This window comes from Colius striatus, chromosome 9 (genome assembly GCF_028858725.1).
Source record: "Colius striatus isolate bColStr4 chromosome 9, bColStr4.1.hap1, whole genome shotgun sequence".
Classification (NCBI taxonomy): domain Eukaryota; kingdom Metazoa; phylum Chordata; class Aves; order Coliiformes; family Coliidae; genus Colius; species Colius striatus.
In genome coordinates this window covers 29471464-29489577 of record NC_084767.1, presented here as the reverse complement: position 1 = coordinate 29489577, position 18114 = coordinate 29471464, and the positions used below count along the sequence as shown (strand labels likewise).

General features: G+C 37.2%; 1 protein-coding gene across 1 annotated transcript in view; it reads left to right on the top strand.

Annotated features, from left to right (window-relative positions):
• COL5A2 (collagen type V alpha 2 chain) overlaps positions 1–18114 on the top strand; it is a 110799-nt gene that overhangs the window by 83742 nt on the left and 8943 nt on the right. The window contains exons 22-48 of the mRNA XM_062002455.1: positions 357–410; positions 1405–1512; positions 2104–2157; positions 2875–2973; positions 3718–3771; positions 4141–4239; positions 4349–4402; positions 4491–4544; positions 5066–5119; positions 5680–5733; positions 6058–6102; positions 6548–6646; positions 7497–7604; positions 7729–7782; positions 9496–9549; positions 9668–9721; positions 10661–10714; positions 11510–11617; positions 11725–11778; positions 11983–12036; positions 13089–13250; positions 13371–13478; positions 15640–15747; positions 15900–15953; positions 16289–16396; positions 16505–16558; positions 17937–18044. Of these exons, the coding sequence (XP_061858439.1) occupies positions 357–410; positions 1405–1512; positions 2104–2157; positions 2875–2973; positions 3718–3771; positions 4141–4239; positions 4349–4402; positions 4491–4544; positions 5066–5119; positions 5680–5733; positions 6058–6102; positions 6548–6646; positions 7497–7604; positions 7729–7782; positions 9496–9549; positions 9668–9721; positions 10661–10714; positions 11510–11617; positions 11725–11778; positions 11983–12036; positions 13089–13250; positions 13371–13478; positions 15640–15747; positions 15900–15953; positions 16289–16396; positions 16505–16558; positions 17937–18044 (2070 nt within the window). The remainder of the gene's footprint in view (positions 1–356; positions 411–1404; positions 1513–2103; positions 2158–2874; positions 2974–3717; positions 3772–4140; positions 4240–4348; positions 4403–4490; positions 4545–5065; positions 5120–5679; positions 5734–6057; positions 6103–6547; positions 6647–7496; positions 7605–7728; positions 7783–9495; positions 9550–9667; positions 9722–10660; positions 10715–11509; positions 11618–11724; positions 11779–11982; positions 12037–13088; positions 13251–13370; positions 13479–15639; positions 15748–15899; positions 15954–16288; positions 16397–16504; positions 16559–17936; positions 18045–18114) is intronic.

Genomic DNA, 18114 nt, shown 5'->3' with positions numbered 1-18114 from the left:
TGAGATTCTTTTAACTAAATTAACAGCATGCTAGTGAATATGCTGAGACTTGCATCTTCTGAATCTTCTTTGTGTCCAAAATACTGTTTTTCCTTTTTTAGAGGCCTAACTACCTATATGACTTTGGACAAACAGAAACAATTATGTCCTGAACTTGTCCCATTTAAATTTTTTGTGTTGATAGCAACATAGTAAACAATCAGGCTCAGGGGAAAGACAATTGTAAGCATCCTCTCACATTAACTACAAGTAGGTACAAAGCTAGGGAATGTTTTTCTGCTTCATAGCATAAGTCAAAATGGTTGCATGATTTACATGGTTTTAACCTTATGGGTGTTATGTATGTTTGTTTTCAGGGAGACCCTGGTGTCCCAGGTTTCAAGGGAGAAGCGGGACCCAAAGGTGAACCTGTAAGTCTCCATCTGCTTTGTAAGATGGAAAGGAGTCACAAAGGCTTGTATGAGTATTTTGAATAGGTCTTATAACTTTTAAGACACTTCAGCTGCTTGTGATCAACAGATGATTACTTTCATTTTTTGAGTAATTATTATGGAAGAAAAACCACAGTGAACCTGGCTAGATGATACTAAGAATGAACGGTGAAACAAGTCTTTTGATGTTATAAATCACCTACTCGTTTCTGATTTCTGCATCTCATGACAGATAGGTCTTTATAATTCTGGACGTTCAATTGCACACAGTTCTATGTGCTAATCATAATAAAAAAGTTATTTTTATTCTAAAGGTACATTTAATACATTTTATAATTAAGCAGTTCTGTACCTATTAATTATCTAGACTATTTCTACATAGTCTAAATATTTATACTATTATGGTATGGATAGCTGCATTTGGCCCAGAGCTAAAGTTTATGAAAGTTTGAGAACATGGCTATTTCTATGCTATAACCATGTCATTCTGCAGAGTTGGAGTCAGTTTGGCTTAGAATCATAGAATCGTTCTTATCTTTAGGTTTTCTTACTCCCTAGTTAAATGATCATGTAATAACTGACAAAACTGTACAGATAAAGTAATAGTGTGATTATCACTGTTGTCTTCTTTCTTTGAGAATTTATATGAGTCTTACTGAATTTTCAATCCTTTGCAGCTTGTCCAGTTGATAATAATAAATAGAAATTGTTGAAGCTGAGAAAATAGGTGATTATAAGAAGTGTCCTATAGACAATTTGGAGAATTACTGAAATAATAATAATTGTAATAACCACTGTAAAATAGAAAAGATGATGCTGAAAAGTGGCATTTTTTTAACTGACTCAAAATGTAACTATATTTTTTTCTCCTTTATTTGATAACATTTTTATAATGCTTAGAAGACAGTCTATTTCAGTATACCTGAAAAGAAGTGAGTTTAACAATTTTTTTTAAAAAAAAATATTTTACAAGGGTCCACAAGGTCCCCAGGGTCCCATTGGCCCTGTAGGTGAAGAAGGGAAGAGAGGTCCTCGAGGTGATCCAGGGTCAGTAGGTCCACCAGGTCCTGTTGGAGAGAGGGTAAGCAATCCAAAGGAATATGTCTTGAGAGATTCACTGCTAAACAAAAAACTGTCTTGAACTAACCATGAATTTTTATACAGCTTTGTTATGGGTGTGGCCAAACTTCATTTTCCAAACAGTAGCTAATTTATATCTACAACTCGGTTCTATATCAGTTGTGGTATATTCTTTTTGACAATGATACTCCAAGGATCAGGATATAAAAATATGGGATGATGTTTTTTTGCATCCTGAACAGATCTTACTTCTAATTATTATTTTATTCAAAAAAAAAAAAAAATCTGCCAAACTGTGCATTATTTTAATCTGGATATTTTGAAGAGCTAATCTGCAGATTTTTTGCTTAAGCCCTGTACAATGGTCATATTCTTTTCAATTAAGCTGTTCATGTAGTTCAGTATGTTTGAATGAAACGTTGGTATTTTTATCACTCCAAGTGGTTAAAAACCCCTCAAGTTTAAAGTATTGTACTAAGAAAGTTGTAAGGAAATAAACTGACTCCCTCCCCAAACTGTAAATCTAGTACATTATTTGCAAGAAGTTCTGTGAAAATGAAGATGATAATCCAATATCTATGGATTTTCTTAGGGTGCTCCTGGTAATCGTGGTTTTCCAGGTTCTGATGGCTTGCCTGGACCAAAGGTAAATAGACTTAAAACATCTGTCTTTTATTTGGGTAATTTTAAAAATTGAGGTACATACAGATATACAGAAATAAAGTGTTCCATTAAAAGTATATGTTTCTTGGCAAACTAACAATTCCTCAAACCCATTGAAAGTAGTTTAAAAAGGAATTGATATATACCAAAAAGGGGTCTGAATGCCTTGAGACTAAAATTTTTTTGGGTGAGAAACTGCTTTCATTTCCTGTGATATTCAGCTTTCCTTGCCTGTACCTGACTTAACATGCTCAAATGTGAATACATAAGAGACATTGACCTGTTTCTTCTACTATATTGCTTTATGCATTACTCTATAGCAGGCGACTATTTGAAGAATTGCCTTTTCTTTGCATGTGGTATAGTTTTTCTAGATTTATCCCTTTATCAGACAGTCCTACCTGTCTGGATTTTCTAAGTGCTGTAATACTTTCAGGGAAGTGACCCATGTATGTATTTATCTAGTATTTCTGTAAATTCCTAGCTTTTTGGTGAAAATACAGAGACTCTAAAATACTTGTATACATGGAATAGACAACTTTAATAACTTTGGGGAAAAAGAATAACAATAAAAGTATTAATTATTTGAAGCTTAATGGGTCCTTAATACAAGATACCTGTTTTATTTAACCTTCTCTTACTGTCATTGATCTCTTGCTGTCACAACCTTTTAACTAGTAGCCCACTGATATCTTTCTAGGGTGCCCAAGGGGAGCGTGGTCCAGCAGGTTCTTCTGGTCCTAAAGGAGGTCAGGGAGATCCTGGGCGTCCTGGTGAGCCTGGCCTCCCAGGTGCAAGGGTAAGGAACCTAGTAGCAGTGTACTGTAAGCCTTGACATTTTTAATTTTCAAATGGCACCTATGAACTTTGCCAAATTATGAAGTCATTACACAAGGACAGGCTTGTTTCACTGAGGCTACTGAAAGGGTAAAAGCTAAAATACCTGTCATCTTTCCTGATGATAATAGGAAGCATGGATTTCATTTGTCTTTGAAAAAGCAGAAATAGCCATGCCTGAGATGGGCAACTGAAGGAAATGAGCTTGTAAGCCACATAGTTGTCACAGGTAACATGAAATGAAGATGATACCTTAATTAAATTGGTGATACCTTTATTAAATTGATGATTGATAGCTTACATAGTTACATGGCATGTGTCACTGAGAGATGTGTTTCAGAAAAAACATTTGGGGAGAATTTGAAATATCACTAAAGGAGAGAAAGGGAGAACAGCAAGTATATGACGTGATATAGAACACTGAGTAATGTTTGCAGAAATAAAGATGAGCCCATGAGTGGCTCAAGAGCTGTAAACGCAGGAAAAGAAAGAATAGGAAAAGGGAACATCAAAGGCAATGGGAAATGAAGCTGTACAGTGCAGATGAAAATGAGGACCTTTGATATAGAGAAGGTATTCTGTGTGTTTGTACTATTTAGTGTTTGTACTATGGTAGTAACTGATTTTATTTTTGATTTATTTATATATCTCCGTTGTTCTAGATTTATATTGCACAACTTAATATGAGTACTATTGCTGATTTTAGGGTTTGACTGGCAATCCAGGTGTTCAAGGCCCTGAAGGAAAACTTGGCCCCTTGGTAAGCAACACAAAAATTAGTCCTTTTGGTAAGGAGACAGTAATTCAAAGATCCTAACTCATTGAAATTACTTCTGTTAAGTGGAATATTCTTGATTCCTGAAGCTTCATTTTAAAGTGTTCACTTTAGATTCAAAACTCCAAAATTAGTGCAGATAAAGTTCCTGTAGTTTTGTCTATGTAGCAGACATGCTTTTTGAAATGTCTCTTTAAGGAAACAGTAAAGTGCTTATACATGGCTTAATTATGACTGTGTAGTATTTTGTTAAATCTAGCAGGGTGGCTAAAGCTATGTCTGCTTTAAAGACATTTTGACTTATAACCATGGCACTAAACCAAATCCAATGTGGAAAATGCTTTTTCCATGTAGGGTGCTCCTGGAGAAGATGGACGTCCAGGTCCAGCAGGTTCAATAGGAATCAGAGGTCAGCCAGGCAGCATGGGCCTTCCTGGGCCGAAGGGTAGTAGTGTGAGTATGGCACTTGTTATCCAAGATCTATTTAGCTTTAAACATCAGCATATATTTTAATGAATGAAAACAGTATCTAAACCTAGTCATTTTTATTTCTGCAAATTAGGGTGATCCTGGAAAAGCTGGAGAAGCAGGCAATGCAGGTGTCCCAGGACAGAGAGTGAGTATGACTGTCACATGCAATGATTACAGAAAATAAAGACTTTCTGTTATATATGTTCACTATACAAGACTTCTTCCTCATTTAGGGAGCTCCTGGTAAAGATGGTGAAGTTGGTCCTTCTGGTCCTGTTGGCCCATCAGTAAGTCAACTTCTGCCACTCTTCCTGCTTGCCCATCACTCTATTGCTTCATTAATTTTCCTGCTTCTATTTTTCTCTGCTTTCATGCCATATATTTATATAGTAATATATTAGTAAACATAGTATATATTATAAAAATAGTATAAAATTTGTACTAGTAAATTTCTTTACCAACTATTTCAAATAAGAGCAGAAGGAGCAAAATTTTCTCATAGTTCATTTTCCTAACTTCATTTCAATGGAACTGAATCATAGAATCATAGAATCATGAATGTTAATCCTATCAGCACAGAATTTTCAACAGGAGGAATTTTTGAGAAATAAGATTCATATTGTTATACCTTTTAGATAGGGTATATCTAGGTCTGAGGTAAGTAAAAACGTATAATAAACAAATACATTATAAATATTATTAATAAATGTATAATAAACAAATATTTGAAAATATACATATTTAGAGAGAAGAAAAATTATGGAGCCTGTCTATATTTCTCTGCTGTATACTTCTTTCTTTTGTGTAGGGTCTGGCAGGAGAAAGAGGAGAACAAGGCCCTCCAGGTCCTACAGGATTTCAGGCATGTGCATTCTTTTTTTTTCAAAGAAATTGTAAGCAACAGCCATATCTTATAAACCTAAATTGAAGAAATTCAATGACGTGATATTTAACAAAAGACAGCTTCAGAACTAAGGCAATGATGCTCATAATTAGGGATACTTGTCTTTCACGTCAGCTTTGCACTAAACTGAACTATCAAAGGCTAATGTACCAGTTCTGTATCCCTCAAGAAAACCTTTGCTGGTTTTCAGTTTTCATTTGGAGATTTTCCAAAGATCTTCCAAATGTAGAGCAAAATAATTGTCTTGATAATGAAGTATTAATTAAGTCAAGTCAGTCTCTGTTTATAGAGAAATTATTTTTAGGGCTGAGATACATATGGCGTGTGAATGTTGAAGAAGGGCTACTATCTCATTTAGAGGCAGGGGAAGTATCATGTAACAAATTTGCTTGGGGATCTCTGAGGGCATCCTCTTGTACTGAGTGTAACACTGCTTTCATTTTCTTAATGTCTTAATTAAATATGTATTTACATAACTTTCTATCATGTTAGTGGCCATTTTATTTACTTTTTTACAGGGCTTGCCTGGGCCACCAGGTCCTCCAGGTGAGGGAGGAAAGCCAGGTGATCAGGTAATTTCTGTGTAATTTCACAAGAGATCGCTTTATAAAGTAGTTTTACATTCTCTTTGTACTTGAATTTCCTGCGCTGTTTCAAAATATATACTGATGTAATTTGCAAGTTATCTAAGAACAGCTTTTGGATAAAATAATTACTAGAATCTGACCATATTCTTGGACTGAGTGGACTATTTCCTCTTGACCTGGACAGATAATATTCAGAACTAGCCATCTACATTCACAGCACTTTGAAAACAAAAATGTTTATGTCTAATTTCTGTAACTATAAGGCTATGAATAATGTTTTCATTCTAATGGTGGGTTCTCTTCTGAAAGGGTGTTCCTGGAGATCCTGGAGCTGTTGGTCCTTTGGGCCCTAGGGTAAGTATTTCTTTCAGAGTTTAAACCTCCATACAGTTCTCTCAGGTTGAAAGTTGACACATAATGTGAACTTAGTGGACAGCTAAAGTGAATATTTGTTCTTTTTTCCTAACAACAATATGGCTGTAAACATGGATGTGTTTTAAGATGATTTCTGTAAAACCTGTCACCTTTAATAGAGTGAAGTTCTCTTGACTACTAGCTGCCAAATGATTTGGTTTACAGGTGTGAAAGGACATCTTTTAGTTTGCTGAGCAATAAAGCTATTTTTCATTTGATTAGTTCTCTTAGAATTTGTTCAGAGGCTCTTTGTTCGCAGGCTCTTTGTTCAAATAGTGGTGCTGCTCTTAATGGTGTATTTAGGATTACTTATGGTGTATTTAGGATTTTGTCTACTAGAATTGTGCCCTGACTTATAAATAAGTCATAATTTTGCATTCTGTAGGGAGAACGTGGCAATCCAGGGGAAAGGGGAGAACCAGGTGCATCAGGACTCCCAGGTGAAAAGGGTATGGCTGGAGGTCATGGTCCTGATGGTCCAAAGGTAAGCTGCATAGAGATTTGTGTTGCTGCAGTGACCTAATGTATAATTCTGCTCGTTTTCATGAACATGAAAGAGAAAGAGTTTTATTGTAAAGAAGATATCTTTTAGTGAAAGGTATCCTGTTTATAGGGTTCAAGTAGGATATCCAAGTTATTCTAGTTGTAGATGCTAAAATGTTGATAAATCATGTTTTATATTGTTTTATATAGGCCTGAAGTTTAAAATGTTTTATGTGTTTTTTGCTAGAACAGGAGACAAGCATTTCTAAACTGCAGAAAACCCTCTGGGGTGCTCTGAACCATGTCAGCTTACACAAAAAAGAATTGTCAAAGTTGAGTGTTTAAACGAAAATATTGAAGACTGTATGCCTTTTTTGTCACCTGCATTTGATATAATTTGGCCTAGGAAGGTCACCATAGTAATGAAAGACTGTACTGGACTGTACTGGGCTCATGTAATGGACATGAGCTGTCAGAAATAAAGCATAAATAAAACTTCTCTAACCCTGTCAACTTCTGCCTGTAGCTAGTTTGTATAATAGACCCATATGGCATCAAGGTCAATCTAGAAAGATGCTCAAGCTTCTTTTTTTGCCTGTTCTCGTCCCCAGTATGTACTGAGTAAATAGTAATGTATTTGGAAGGACTATGGTATTGCAATTGAACTTCCTGAATAACACAATGGGGAAAAAAAAAGTATTTGGACATGAATAAAGTCCAAACTTAACAGAAAATTACTACTTAAAACTATACTCCAGAGCTTTTAACAGAGGTACAGTATGTTCTGCAGCCTAGAGACAAAGATCCTCCTCAGATTGAATAGACAAGAGCTTGTTCGTTATTTGTTTCAGGGAAGCCCAGGACCTAGTGGAACACCTGGTGATCCAGGCCCACCAGGCCTTCAAGGAATGCCAGGAGAAAGAGGGATTGCCGGAACACCTGGCCCTAAGGGTGATAGAGTAAGTCTGGTTACTTCTGTCGCCCTGAGTAGAATCACCTGTCTCTTAATACTGTAGTTGTTCCAGAATATGAACTACTCACAGTTCAGTGCCATAACTGAGACTTTCTGGGTGTTTTCCATAGGGCGGCATAGGTGAGAAAGGTGCAGAAGGTACAGCTGGTAATGATGGGGCAAGAGTAAGTAAATCTATCATTCTTTTTATACACACTCTCCACACACCAGATGATTTATTATGTTGGAAGTACTTAGGTCACAGAGTTAAACACCGCTCAGCTTGGTGATATCATGGGTTGACATTCATTCGTGTTCCACTTACCCTCCAATTTGGTTGTCAGTTTTTTCAAGACTGCTGTACTAAAAGTTTTGAGATGTCTGTGTTCCAGGCCTGTGATTTTTATAATCAATAATGGAGTTAAGATGTCAAAGGAAATGGTTCTCAGAAGTAGCATATTCATTTGGGATTCAGCTAGGCTGACTATAGTAAAAAGATGAAAAATGAAGAGATCAATAGAGAAAAAGGAAGGCCACCACCTGAGTTTCACAGGTGACAATTCCTGTAAATATACTGAGCCCCATACAGGCAGTAAGTCGTTGACACTTGTGGAAAGCTTGGAACCTTCTGTGCATAAATAACGTCTGGTATGCTCACGTGCAATAAATCCAGTATATTCAAGACCTGTTGCATGCACACTTCTGCATAAACCGAGTGTCCAATAATCCCAAATCAATTGTGTTTGCTCTATATGCAGTGACTATATTTTCTTCCCAGAAGCTGTTGGAGTTAGTTTTTACATAATTGCATGTACCCAAGACTCTTGGGTTTTGCAAACCGGTTGGAGTACTAACTGCTAGGCAATTGGAAATCTGAACTATGTAGGAAATGAGGATGAGGATTCTGACTGGACTAAATTGATACTTAAAGAAGAGACTGGTTTTGAGAAACTCCAGCATATAGAAGTACAGTTAGCTCACAGTTAACATCTTTTAACTGTAATTTAGTTGTAAATCAGATAGTATCCAAAGAAACAGAACAGTTCTTAGTCATTTTAAGACAACATGGCTTATGGTAACTGATGAGCAGATAAAGTAATTGTGAACTAAATGTATATCCCTCTTCCAAAGCTAGGTATCTGCAGATATCTCTGCTACTTATCACTAGAGCACTGATGATGATTCAGTATCCTTTGTTAATGCTGTATTTTTTTTTTTTTGGTTTCTCTTCACTTTGAACCAAGTTACAGTGCAGATTTTTGGGAGAAAGGGAATTTTGTTCAAGATAAACTTGGTTTTAAGTTTGTGGTACTCTCCTTCTAGTGAAGGAGAATCATAATTGGGATATCTAAAGGTTGAAGAAGGTAGTATGAACAGTGCTGCAGAACCATTATATGCACTTGATGGGTTTTGGTGGAGAGATGGGAAAGTATTTGCCGAACTACCATATGAAAATAAGAAAGGAAACTTTAAAATTAATCTTTAAAAGTAATGATGGACACATTAAAATTAATTAAAGCAATGAAATACTAGCGTAAAAGAAATAGAGAGGTTCTGTGCAAGTAGGAGGAAAAGAGACATAATTTCCACCTGAGAGCACAAAATAAAGCCAGGGCTTTTTTCATCATTGAACTTACTCATAAACACCTCATAAAGTAGAACAAGAAGTTAGTGAAGAAAGAGAGGATGAATGAAAGAAGGGCTTTTGAGATGCGAAGTTTTGGTCACTGAGAGAGGAAATTAAAATAATTTTTTAAAATTCTTAACAGTATTTCAGAGATAATGGAGAAGAATTTAAAAGAACGAAAAAACATTAAAAAAACAACATGAGTGGTTTTAAACTAACAGCTTCAAAACATGACTTTTAAAATTTCTTTTTATCTTAATTTGTTTAAAAGGGTCTCCCTGGTCCAATAGGTCCAATGGGCCCAGCAGGTCCCACTGGTGAAAAGGTAAACAATTTTTTATGTAATTTCATACCAAAGTTTGCTAATATCAGCATACTTCATTGCCACTTTTGCTACTTGTCTAAGAAGTTGCTTGGGAAATAACCTTTAATTTTATTTCAAGGGTGAACCAGGTCCTCGAGGTCTAATTGGTCCTCCTGGCTCCCGTGGAAATCCTGTGAGTAAACATGTTTGGGTTTTTGCCTGGCATAAGTTAACAATATCTAACACTGATCCAAACTCCAAGTTTTGTCTCATTTGCCGATATATATTGTTCTCTTTATATTCTGCTTTTCTCTGTAGCCAAAATCTGTGATTCTGTCTTGATGCTGTACACTTGCAATACTATTGGCAGATTTTTTTTTCTCAGTTTTTTCTCATACTTGTGTTAGGATAATCTTTACATAGAGTTACCCTCGTTTACCTCAGTCCTGAAAGTATGCCACCACTTCTAATTCTATAAATATTTTAAAATCCTGCCTATACCAGATACTACTGTACACATAGGGATTAGAGGGTTAGAGGCTCAACACTTCTAGAGCCTTCATACTACTTGGATTTGATTTTATCTCTGTCATAAAACATAACAGCCTTATTTTCAGCACAAATTGAAATAGCTTCCACTCCTCTAGGGAGGACTGGAGCTTGGAAACCTCTAACTCCTTCTTTTCCAAACAACCGCGGTGTGGAAAGCTCAGATGAAGCAGCTCATAGCCCGTTCTGACCCTGCAGAAGAATACATCTCTGAACTCCTTTTTTCTTCCCCCAAACTATCTGATTAGAATAGTGGGTTGCATAAAGTGTGCACTTCAGCTAATCCTGTTGTCACTGGAAGCAGCTATGAGCAGAATTTCTCTTGTGGTTTTAGTGCTTGCACAAACCTTCCATTTCTAAATTCTGAAAGTTTACGTATAGTCTTGAACACGTGGCACGTCTTAACATCATAGTTAACATAATTTGTTTTGTGATTAGAAGATTGGTTCTGATTAATAGAGAAAAAAACCAATCACACCGGACAGTAAATAGTTAAGTCCTTTTTTGTATATTTAACTGCAAATTACACCTTAAATAGAAAGAATTTTGTGTTCAATATAGTTATTCTAAATTTTTTAACCAGGGCTCCCGAGGAGAAAATGGCCCAACTGGTGCGGTTGGTTTTGCTGGTCCTCCGGTATGTGTTTTGTAATGAGTTTGCTTTAGTCATGCTTTGACATGCTTAGCTTCCTTCATTATGAATAATACTGCAATGTTCTGAACATGAGTCACACACATTTTTGTTACAAAAAGAGCTGTTTATTTTTCCCATTGGTGTATCAAGTAAAGAAAAGGGCTAGTAAATACCCTAGACACTTGAAAAGTGGTTTTGTTAATAAGATTATGTAATTGGTAATCACATTTCATATTTTCATGAATATGCTATATTGCTCCATTGAGATTAAAATGAGATAAGTTGTGAAATGTCATCCACAAAAGGTAGCAAGGATTTGCTCTTTAAGTACTGAAGGCTGGAATAGATTGATGGACCAAATGGAAGTGTTGTGAGTTTTCTGAGGAAGGTCTCAAACTTTCCCATGGCCAAAATATTGTGTTTCAGACAGAGTCATGCACCTACATCCTTTGGTGGGAAAAAAAGTCTAGAAAATGATTCTTCAATCCCATTTGCTTTTAGATATGTGATGACTGCTGAGAAAAACACAAAATCTAAAGAAAAGATAAATGAGTTATAAAATATTTGAAGTGGAGATTCTGATGTCAGAAAATCCCATTTGTGACCTTCTGAAAACTGTATTGAACTGTTATAGTTGTCTTGTACTGAACCGTGGAGCAAATGCACTCTTTTCTAGGCTGATTTGTTCCCCTGGTTTTTCTTTTGCCTTCTAGAAATTCCCTACAAAATTACTTTGTTAGATTGGAAAGATTTTATATTCTCTGACATGATGTCTCTTCTAAATATTATTTCTTATAGGGCCCTGATGGTCAGCCAGGGGTGAAAGGTGAACCTGGAGAACCTGGGCAGAAAGGAGATGCTGGATCTCCAGGACCACAGGGTCTTGCTGGGTCTCCTGGTCCACCAGTAAGTATAAATAACATTGTTAGAGAAACAGTGGCATAGACTGATCTTGCCCATTTAAAATGTGCTGGATATTCACTGTCACCTCTCTCTTTCTTCACTCCTCTTAGGGCCCTCAAGGTGTTCCTGGTCTGAAAGGTGGTAGAGGAACACAGGGTCCACCTGTAAGTAGATTTTATTGATTTTATTTTTTATGACCTGACTGCAAAAAATCTTATGAATTTTTTAAAATTTGTATATCATTCTCCATCTTAACTTGTTTGTAACAATCTGTAATTATAACATTTGCTCACTACTTCATCTGAGAACAATAGAGGTAACCAGTGATGTATTTCTTTTCATAAAGCCAGCATTAAAATATTTTTTAGGGTGCTACTGGATTCCCAGGATCTGCTGGAAGAGTTGGGCCCCCAGGACCTACTGTAAGTCAATTGTGATATTCTTAATAGATACCTTTTATAAACTGGTTGTTGAAAACTGAAAGACTAAGTAAAGCAGGGAAAGTGAAGCAGTGATCATGATCTGTTGCTATAGAAGAGAACAGCTGGTTTGCACTGACTGTGTGCTTACATCTGACTCGATTAAATAAAACTCCTTAGTCTTGGTCAATGTGTCCAAATTAATGCAAGACTTTTCACTAAGTAGTCTTTGAGCTCTTAAAGCTACGTTAATTATTTAATTGCATACAGGAATAAAACAACAACCTATATCTTACTGTACTTTTTACTTTTTTGTCTCTTGGTGGTGACTGCAGTTAGGAGAGTTTTGGAAAAGGCCTCTGCTGGATTATCTCATTGGTAGAGTTACTCATAAGATCCATTAAAATATATTAAAAGACAAAACTAATCCACAAAATTCCTCACATTTAAACACTTTCAGAAACCCTAAAAAAAGGTAAGTAGCTGTGGATCAACCAGTGAAAATTCAACTCCAGACAGAGAAGTGTGACACACTCTTCATATGCCTTTTAATGTTTTAATGAGAAAAATAACTTGCAGTCTTTGTGCATTTATAAAAAAATGAAGCTTAGGGAAAGCATAATGTAAAATGAGAAGTCTTTTCAAGTATTTGAGAAATGAACAAAGGTCTGTTAAAACACTAGTTTGTAACATGTGAATGTTGAATATGGACTTTAGCTTGATGATACTGGAAAGAATGGACAAGGGTGAGTTTTCTAGCAGTAGTTGTACACCTGAAGTAAAAAAAACCAAAAAATAGAGTGCCTTTTAAAGGATGGAATTTAGAAAATCAAATTGGAGGGGTGGGGAGGATGGAACTTGCACATAATTTGATGATATGTTTATTTCATCTAATTTATTTGATCATAAATGAAATGATAATAGCTCTTCAGCTCATTTACACTTTGAGCCTTCCTTAGAGTCTGAATATTTATAGTTAATAAAAAACACAGTCCTTAGAATTTAGTGGTCCTAATCAGAAACAGGTTGAATGTAACGAGGCATTTTAATCTTAGGGAGCTCCAGGTCCTGCTGGGCCTATTGGGGAGCCAGGAAAAGAAGGTCCACCAGGTCTTCGTGGTGATCCTGGTTCTCATGGCCGTGTGGGAGACCGAGGGCCGGCTGGGCCTCCTGGTGGTCCTGGAGACAAGGGTGATGCTGGGGAAGATGGGCAGCCGGTATGTACTGACTGATGTTATTCATTCTGCCTAGACCAACTCTAGGCTTGGTCTCATATTTACTTACATGTAATGCTACCAAAACAGTAGTAACATTATTTTATCCTTTTTGGATTTCAGGGCCCAGATGGCCCCCCTGGTCCAGCAGGAACTACTGGTCAAAGAGGTATTGTTGGTATGCCAGGGCAGCGAGGGGAAAGAGGCATGCCAGGGCTGCCAGGTCCTGCAGTAAGTAATGATGAAGTCAACTTACCACCAGCCTTGGGCATTCTCATTATCTTTTTGGGACTGAGAGCATAGTGCCCCCATTGCACAATGAGAAAGCTGGAAAACTCCAATTGCAGGAGTGAATATAGAGAGAATAGTAAATAACTAAATATCATGCAAAGGTACGAGGTAGAAGATCTGAACCTTAATTAAGAGTGATAGCACTAAGACTTTTGGCTAAAATGTTCCTGTTTAACTTAAAATTAGATCCTCGAAAGAAACAACCTGAGACCTAAATGATTTAGGTGCCCAAAGGTCACTTGAATGTGAATAAATACACTGTAACTGCTGTTTCATAAGTTGTGAACTACTGTTTTCAGAACTGCCATTTCTGCTCTCTTTGCTTTCATGTAAGATTTGTAGTTGTTTATTGTAATGCCTAATAATCCAGAAGATCATGTAGAGTAAAAGGGATTGTATGGAGGATCTGCCATTACCACTGGATCCATAAAGTCAATCTATAGTTAAAGTTGGCCAGAAATTATTCCAGGTTAACAAGACTTGTTGGTGTTGAGACAGAAAAAAAATATTTAAAAAGTCATGTGTCCCGGTTACCATGGTTAGCCTCAAGTACCAAAGACCTGAGAATTGCCAAAGGGCAGGGAAAGCTTAATTGCTGCTTATGATCCAGGACAAAACAGATCAGGCTACTCAGCTTGAGGAAGAAAACAGAAAATAATTTAATCCAACACCAACTAAAGCATAACCATAAAACTCCATAACCAACACAAAACAACACAAGAGTGGTACAATGATGAAGAGTACAACCAGCCCTTTAAGACCACCTTCTCCCCACCTGTCCCCTCTTCCCAGGCTTAGAGCCCCAATCCCGGTGTCTTTATCTGCTCCCTCTCCCCCGCTGAATGGCTCAGGGGGGCAGGGAATGGGGGTTTCAGACTGCAGCTCCTCTCCCCTTCTCATGTGGGTCTGCTCTGCGGCCCGCAGGCTCTCCAGCACAGCCTGTGCCATGGCTACCTCCTCACAGTCTCTTGGCTGTCTGGGTGCACTCACCCGGAGCTGCTGGTGGCTCTCAGTCCTGCCATTGGCTCCATGGGTTGCAGGGGGACAGCTGCGTTCTCATCGTGGGTTGCAGAGGGGTCTCTGATCTGGCACTTCTCCTTCCTTCCTCCTTCTGACTGTAGGGTCCGCGGGGTTGCCTTCAATTTGTACCACTCTTATACTTCCGACCTAGCACTTCAAATTCCTGTCCTTAAATAGTGATGACAGAGGTGCCAGATTGGCCCAGCTGGGCCAGAGGTGGGTCTGAACCCAAGAGCTGGGAGAGAGTCCAGATACTCTTTACCGGGTCTTCATTGCAACCTGCTCCCCCTGTTACCAAGCAAAAGTGGCTCCTCACTAAACCATAACATCATGTTACTTTCTTCAAACTGCATTATGTTTTTTCCAGAGTCAGAATGACCTTACCTATTGCAGATAATACCATCAGGCATACTGATATGTTTTGATAGAGAAGACTGAGGGGAGATCTCATTAATACTTACAAGTATTTAAAAGCTGCATGTCAAGAGGATGGAGTGACAGATTTTTCTGTTGTATCAAGTGGCAGAACAAGGGGTAATGGACAAATGCTGGAATGCAAAAAGTTCTACTTAAACATAAGGAAAAGCTATTTTACTATAGGGGTGAGGGAGCCCTGCCACAGGCTGCCCAGGGAGGGTGTAGAGTCTCCTTCTCTGGGGATTTTCAAACCCACCTGGATGCATTTCTATGTGACTTGATCAAAGTGGACCTACTTTAGCAGGAGGTTGGACTAGATGATCTTTAGAGGTCCCTACCAACCATTCCGTGATTCTATGATACATCAGGGGAGTGTGAGCTTAGAGTTGCAACTAGATAGACTACCTTCAAGTGCAACTTCTAGTTGATAAAAGCCTATGCAAAAGCAACTAACACAATTAAACTGCTTAAAAATACACAATATATTAAAAATATATTCAAAATCTACCAGACCACTTTCATTAGTTTTCAGTTTTTCGAAGTAACAAATGTTTATGGTATTTCACATTGGATTAATGAGTAGTGTTTTGAAGGCAGCAGGTTTTTTATGCCTTCTTTGTTTTGTGAGTAAAATTTTGATACAATATTTCTCATCTTTTTTTAGGGTACACCAGGAAAACAAGGTCCCACCGGGCCACCTGGTGATAAAGGTCCCCCAGGACCTATTGGCCAATCAGGTGCCACTGGACCTGTAGGTGAAGCTGGTCCAGAAGTAAGTATTACTTACAGCCCTTTCTCTCCTCTGTCTAGCGGTTATTCTCTTCAACTTGAAGTTAAAGGTGAAGAACAACTTTCTAGTTCTTCTTGTAGAAATGAAAGATTACAGAGCTAATCAATAGTCCTATTTTTATTCCATAACTCTAGGGACCTGCTGGTAATGATGGTACTCCTGGACGAGATGGAGCTGTTGGAGAACGTGTAAGAATATGTTGTTTTCTTGAGCCACTTGTGGAAATCTCCATTTTATTATTGACTTACTGTAGACTTTCTTCATTCAGTTAACTTGAATGGAGAACTTCTTCTGAAAATGTATCACAGCTTTGAATAAATAGTACTTCCCAAAGTTGAGGTCAAGGAAACCTGACCAAAGGCTAAAGAACACTTGCCTCTCCAAACTCAGACTTGTGTTCTTACAGAAGGAATGTCTTTGTAGACTGTAATAGTTAGAAAATAGCTTAACACTGCTACAGTACTCTTTCTTTGGTCTAGTCCAGACCTCTTTCAATAAATAATGTTGAGATTATGTGTTTCAGGGTGATCGTGGTGAACCTGGCCCTGCAGGCTTACCAGGTTCTCCAGGGGGTCCAGGAACTCCAGGTCCTGTTGGCCCTCCAGGAGATGCAGGTCAAAGAGGTGAAACAGTAAGTAAGAGTTTTATTTCTTTTTTAATACTTTGTTATAAAAAAAAAATCTGATTGTGTGTGATTTTGTGCATTGTTCCATATATCTTCTGTGTGCAATCTCTGTAGGGTTCTCGAGGTCCAATGGGTCCCCCAGGTCGTGCAGGAAAAAGAGGCTTGCCTGTAAGTTCTCCATGATTACTGTGATTTTATCAGAGATTTTTTTTTTTTTTTATAGGAAAGTATATGAGAAACTGAGCTGAAATTAGAATGTTGAACAGGGCTTCAGCTTCTAATTGCAAGTGTATATAAGCGGTCTCTGAGCTGCAAAGCTGTACAAATCTGTTTCAATACACTAGGATTTCTACATAAAAAAAAAAAATCTTTGCAAAGAAATAACAAATGCTTTGGAAACCTATTTATTTGAAATGTAATGCTGTACAGATGATGGTAAGACCTGGGTTAGCAAATGGCTGGAGTTTGTGTTTGACAATTCAAATCAGGGTAAAGAAATGAATATTGAGCAAAAAGGCAGATTTTTAGATTAAAATGGCAGAAATAGAACAAAATCACCTGTTCCCATGAAACTGCCTTAGTTCAACTCATGAGATTCTGACTTCAGTCCAAATGGAAAAACAAACAAACCCCATCCCTTTTTTGTTACATAACTATTTTATAATCCACATTTGGAACAAAAAAATAATTGCAAACTTGGGAAATTCAAAAGAATGTTGTTGTGTCCCTAAGCAGATGTCTTATACGAAAAGTTTTTTGAGTGATAATGATGCCATTGATAAACTATTTGGAATCTGGCATTGAGAAATTTAGCATGCAGTTTGGGCTGAGAAATATAGAATTGAAAGCAGAAGAAATTTGTTTTCCAATTATTTTTCTAATGCTTGAATTAGTATAAAAAGTTTGAAACTATCAAAACTACCAAGAATGAAGTTGTGATGGAAATAGACCTAATCTATTTGTACTGGGGAGCCCAAACATTGTCTGTAGTTTGGGAATGTAGCTTCAGTTTTATTATTAATCATGATGAAGGTGAAAGGAGCTGCGAGAAGTAAAAATAGGATGTGGAGGATTTAATTCTTAAAATGCATTTTATCACTGGGAGTCTGTGAGAGATCCACAATCATAGAATCATAGAATGGTAGGGGTTGGAAGGGACCTTTAGAGATCATCTAGTCCAACCCTCCTGCAGAAGCTTGCCTATGAAAATAATTTGCCATATTCAGTGTGGCAAATAAATTTGTCAATCTTAAAAATTTAGTATCATTCTTACAGGAGGGTTTTGACTGTATTATGAAGCTACATAGACTAAATTTATCACAACTATAATTAAGCACAACATAGTTTTCTGTAGTTAGTGTAAATTAATGTTTCTGTTTCTGCAACTTAAATTACTTATTCTTTGGTAAAAAGATTAAGATTCTTGGACCTGCCTGAACATCACCTTCTTTCTGGTGAAGAAAGTCTGAATGCAGTGTTTGAAAGCTAATGAGGTTAGGTTGTTTATCCAGTTGAGAATTTTACATTTCATCACTGATATTTACAGGGTCCCCAAGGACCTCGTGGTGACAAAGGTGACAATGGAGATCGAGGTGACAGGGGCCAGAAAGGACACAGAGGTTTCACTGGGCTTCAAGGTCTTCCAGGTCCTCCAGTAAGTTGTTCTGATTTTACTATGATTTTATTTCCTTGATAGTTAAATAGTGTATCAGGAAATAGTTATG